The following is a 6,000-nucleotide window of genomic DNA, read 5'->3' as shown; positions in this document are numbered from 1 at the left end:
GAAAGATCTATGAATAATGCTGAGGAGAAAAAATTATTGTTCCTATTTTTATTTATGGAGTCAGCGAAGGAAAGGAGGGCAGTTGTAGTACTGTGGAAAGGCCTAAATCCATGTTGACAGTTAGCTAGAAGTTTGTTTTGTAGAAGGTAGCTAAGCATTTGTTTGTGAATACATCTTTCCATTATCTTGGCTAATGGGGAAAGTAAGGCAATAGGGCCTGGAATACAGATTGTATAGATCGTACAAAGAGGGTGTTAACTAGGGAGTGTGTGGAATACAGATTGTATAGATCATACAGAGAGGGTGTTAACTAGGGAGTGTGTGGAATACAGATTGTATAGATCATACAGAGAGGGTGTTAACTAGGGAGTGTGTGGAATATAGATCGTATAGATCATACAGAGAGGGTGTTAACTAGGGAGTGTGTGGAATACTGATTGTATAGATCGTACAGAGAGGGTGTTAACTAGGGAGTGTGTGGAATACAGATTGTATAGATCGTACAGAGAGGGTGTTAACTAGGGAGTGTGTGGAATACAGATTGTATAGATCGTACAGAGAGAGTGTTAACTAGGGAGTGTGTGGAATACAGATTGTATAGATCATACAGAGAGGGTGTTAACTAGGGAGTGTGTGGAATACAGATTGTATAGATCATACAGAGAGGGTGTTAACTAGGGAGTGTGTGGAATACAGATTGTATAGATCGTACAGAGAGGGTGTTAACTAGGGAGTGTGTGGAATACAGATCGTATAGATCATACAGAGAGGGTGTTAACTAGGGAGTGTGTGGAATACAGATTGTATAGATCGTACAGAGAGGGTGTTAACTAGGGAGTGTGTGGAATACAGATTGTATAGATCATACAGAGAGGGTGTTAACTAGGGAGTGTGTGGAATACAGATCGTATAGATCATACAGAGAGGGTGTTAACTAGGGAGTGTGTGGAATATAGATCGTACAGAGAGGGTGTTAACTAGGGAGTGTGTGGAATACAGATTGTATAGATCGTACAAAGAGGGTGTTAACTAGGGAGTGTGTGGAATACAGATTGTATAGATCATACAGAGAGGGTGTTAACTAGGGAGTGTGTGGAATACAGATTGTATAGATCATACAGAGAGGGTGTTAACTAGGGAGTGTGTGGAATATAGATCGTATAGATCATACAGAGAGGGTGTTAACTAGGGAGTGTGTGGAATACAGATTGTATAGATCGCACAGAGAGGGTGTTAACTAGAGAGTGTATGGAATACAGATTGTATAGATCATACAGAGAGGGTGTTAACTAGGGAGTGTGTGGAATACAGATTGTATAGATCGCACAGAGAGGGTGTTAACTAGGGAGTGTGTGGAATACAGATTGTATAGATCATACAGAGAGGGTGTTAACTAGGGAGTGTGTGGAATACAGATTGTATAGATCATACAGAGAGGGTGTTAACTAGGGAGTGTGTGGAATACAGATTGTATAGATCATACAGAGAGGGTGTTAACTAGGGAGTGTGTGGAATACAGATTGTATAGATCATACAGAGAGGGTGTTAACTAGGGAGTGTGTGGAATATAGATCGTATAGATCATACAGAGAGGGTGTTAACTAGGGAGTGTGTGGAATATAGATTGTATAGATCATACAGAGAGGGTGTTAACTAGGGAGTGTGTGGAATACAGATTGTATAGATCGCACAGAGAGGGTGTTAACTAGGGAGTGTGTGGAATATAGATCATACAGAGAGGGTGTTAACTAGGGAGTGTGTGGAATACAGATTGTATAGATCGTACAGAGAGGGTGTTAACTAGGAAGTGTGTGGAATACAGATTGTATAGATCATACAGAGAGGGTGTTAACTAGGGAGTGTGTGGAATATAGATTGTTTAGATCGTAGAGAGAGGGTGTTAACTAGGGAGTGTGTGGAATATAGATTGTATAGACAGTACAGAGAGGGTGTTTACTAGGGAGTGCGTGGAATATAGATCGTACAGAGAGGGTGTTAACTAGGGAGTGTGTGGAATATAGATCGTATAGATCATACAGAGAGGGTGTTAACTAGGGAGTGTGTGGAATATAGATTGTATAGACAGTACAGAGAGGGTGTTTACTAGGGAGTGCGTGGAATATAGATCATACAGAGAGGGTGTTAACTAGGGAGTGTGTGGAATATAGATCGTATAGATCATACAGAGAGGGTGTTAACTAGGAAGTGTGTGGAATATAGATTGTATAGATCATACAGAGAGGGTGTTAACTAGGGAGTGTGTGGAATATAGATTGTATAGACAGTACAGAGAGGGTGTTTACTAGGGAGTGCGTGGAATATAGATCGTACAGAGAGGGTGTTAACTAGGGAGTGTGTGGAATACAGATTGTATAGATCGTACAGAGAGGGTGTTAACCAGGTAGTGTGTGGAATATAGATCGTATAGATCATACAGAGAGGGTGTTAACTAGGGTGTGTGTGGAATATAGATTGTATAGACAGTACAGAGAGGGTGTTTACTAGGGAGTGCGTGGAATATAGATCGTACAGAGAGGGTGTTAACTAGGAAGTGTGTGGAATATAGATTGTATAGATAGTACAGAGAGGGTGTTAACTAGGGAGTGTGTGGAATACAGATTGTATAGATCGTGCAGAGAGGGTGTTAACTAGGGAGTGTGTGGAATATAGATCGTATAGATCATACAGAGAGGGTGTTAACTAGGGAGTGTGTGGAATATAGATTGTTTAGATCGTAGAGAGAGGGTGTTAACTAGGGAGTGTGTGGAATACAGATTGTATAGATCATACAGAGAGGGTGTTTACTAGGGAGTGCGTGGAATATAGATCATATAGATCGTACAGAGAGGGTGTTAACCAGGGAGTGTGTGGAATATAGATCGTACAGAGAGGGTGTTAACTAGGAAGTGTGTGGAATATAGATTGTATAGATCATACAGAGAGGGTGTTAACTAGGGAGTGTGTGGAATATAGATCGTATAGACCGTACTGAGAGGGTGTTAACTAGGGAGTGTGTGGAATATAGATCGTATAGACCGTACAGAGCATGTACAATATGGGTCTGTTATGTAACATGTATCCTGTAGACCCAGTATGCAAAATGCATACTGTAACTGCTATGTAACAAGCATAAAGCAGCTTGGTCATAATGTTACTTTGTTACCCAGAATGGATAACGTTAACTCCATTAAGAAGAATGTGACATACTGATTTCTTATTACTGTTCAATAAATCAAGCGTTTCTCTTTCAGTCAAAAGGTCGATGTGTTTTTCTTTTTAGGTAAGTGATGACCAAGGCATGCCAAAGCCACTGCCAGCAGAGAAGTCAGGTGAAAGGAGGAACAACAAGACACTGTAAGTACAAACTCTGAGCCAGAACACAAGCACTTAAACCTTATCTGATTGTACAAGACTGACAAAGTTCTGCTACCACAGGAATACATAGCAAGTATCACTAACCTCTGCACAAATCAGGTGTACATTCTGTCCCACAATACCATGTATGAAGCAGGTAAACATCATGGTCACCTAACATATATATGAATCAAACACGTAAAGTGTCCCACTAAGCTCTAATTGAAAAATATCTATAATATGCCCTACCTGCGTGTTCCTGAATCAGGAAACCGAGCCTGAATCAGATCTGCAAAGTGTCCCATTAAGCTGTGTCTGAAGCACATACATATTATGAACCTCTGCAAACAATTCATTCAGTGGCATAATGTATCCCACTATACTATGTCTAAATCAGATAACACAACATGTGTCATTAGCATGGGCATAAATTAGATACACAATGTGCCCCAGTAAACTCTGTCCCACTAACGTGCGTAAATCAGATACGCAGTGTGCCCCACTAAACTCTGTCCCACTAACGTGCGTAAATCAGATACGCAGTGTGCCCCACTAAACTCTGTCCCACTAACATGTATCTAAATCACATAAATGCTATACTAAGCAGAGATTGAAGCAGATAACCTACACATCCCATTAAGCTTAGGGTGAATCAATACCAAAATAAAAGCTTGCACATTTTGCACCTGAGGTGAATGCCAACTTAAAATGAAGGCTTCAGCCCTGGCCACACAGATCTATCATTACAATCTGGGGAATTCAAACTATTACAGGGCAAACTAAGCTGGATATTCCAAAGTTTGGAGAGATGATATAGAAAGAGAGGTCATAGCAGTCATACCGTTCATAAAGCAGCAAAAAAAGCATAAAACACATGTGCAGCTACATGCATGAAATAAACAGCTAAAATACAAATGAAATAAACAGATGGTTTACCAGTGATATTTGTTCCTTAACCTTTCTCCCTTAGGTTATAAGTTAGCGTAGAGCCCAATTTCCAGGACCACTGTATCAGATGATGACTTAATTCAATTTTCCAGTTCATTTCTTCTAAACTTTAGAAAATGAAAAAGAGCATTTTTAAAATAAAAAAAAATGCTCCTCCGCTTTGTAATTAATTCAAGATTAAAATATTTCATTAGTAAAATATAATTTAATAAGAAATGAGCCAGAACTGAACCAAGAAGTGAGGCTATGCTCTGCTTATTGACAGACAATCTCCCTTTCCTTGCTGCCACATAATAATGTGCCACAAATAGCCAGTCCATGGCATACTTTGTGGCCTAAGAACTGAAACTACTTATTCAAATATAACTGAATAGTACTAAACAGTTTCCCCTCATTTCACAATGATTTACATGCACAGCAAGACACATGATTTGGTCCCTGAGCAGTCTTCTCATAAAAGGATCATATCATTTAAACAAATATTACCAAAAAAGGCATATTACAAATTCTTTGCAAAGCAGAAAAATTACAGCTATTCTTTCTTGACTGACATAATGTACTGTAGGCTTCCTGATCATAAATCATACAACACTTAAACTTGCCAATAGGCAGTGCCAAGACAGTTGAGTCTATAAAACACAAAGGTGCAATTTCTGATGAGGAGGTGAGGCCTACTAGACCCACCTCAGCATCCCCCAGTCTTTATCAGACTGATCAGGAGATCGAGGACTCTTGTGCAGCACCATACTGCTGCTAGAGAGGGCTTTAATGTTTATATACTGACTGACAGAGTGCCTACTGATTATGATGCAGCTTGACACAATGTAACAGAACCATACATATATAATATATATGCTGAATGAAGTACAGCTTACTGATTATAATGCAGGTTGACACGATGTAACAGAATCATATGTATATAATATATAGGCTGACTGAAGTAGGGGTTACTGATTATAATGCAATGTAAAAGAAACGTACGTATATAATATATATGCTGACTGAAGTACGGGTTACTGATTATAATGCAGGTTGACACAATGGAACAGAAACATATGTATATAATATATATGTTGACTGAAGTAGGGGTTACTGATTATAATAGGGTCTGTATTAGATGCTCGAAGTTACTGAACTTCCAATACGATATGATCGACACCATATCATCAAAGTCCAGTAACATCGAACACCTAATAAAAACAAAACAAACAGTCAAAAAATAGAAATACTTGCTTTAAGCACCTTGAAAATCCTTTATTAAGTACACAGATAAGGATTTTCAACTGAAACAGACTGCCTGCCTTGCTTGGATTACTTTTGAATACTTTGTAATGTTGTATTATTATATATTTTCTATTATTATTTTTTTTGTTTTGTTTTGTTTTGACTTAAGACGAGTTTAAGTTCGCTACTTCTACTACTGTTGTCTAATCTGTAACTAGAAATATATGAAAATCTTAGCTGTGGTTGTGGTGCTACGGTAGCATTGTCGCCTCATAGCAAGACGTTGTCCCGTTCAATTCTCAGCTAGAGCGTCTTCTGTGTGGAGGCATACGTGAATGGGGTGTGCCTTCATTGAAGGTTGTGCGTCAGGGCTGGTAACCCAGTACGTAAAAATCCACTACCAATCATTAGCAGACCGGAGTTCCGCTGTGGCGACTCCTAACCGGGAAAAGCCGAAAGACACAAACAAAATAT

General features: G+C 39.2%; 1 protein-coding gene across 1 annotated transcript in view; it reads left to right on the top strand.

The window, feature by feature from the left end:
* The window catches only part of LOC122812319 (regulator of G-protein signaling 8-like), a 511,190-nt gene that overhangs the window by 147,717 nt on the left and 357,473 nt on the right, over positions 1-6,000 (top strand). The window contains exon 3 of the mRNA XM_044084724.1: positions 3,281-3,354. Coding sequence (XP_043940659.1) covers positions 3,281-3,354 — 74 coding nt within the window. The remainder of the gene's footprint in view (positions 1-3,280; positions 3,355-6,000) is intronic.

This window comes from Protopterus annectens, chromosome 9.part0 (assembly GCF_019279795.1).
Source record: "Protopterus annectens isolate FY-2018-M chromosome 9.part0, PAN1.0, whole genome shotgun sequence".
NCBI lineage: Eukaryota > Metazoa > Chordata > Ceratodontiformes > Protopteridae > Protopterus > Protopterus annectens.
This window is presented reverse-complemented; position numbering and strand designations above follow the sequence as displayed.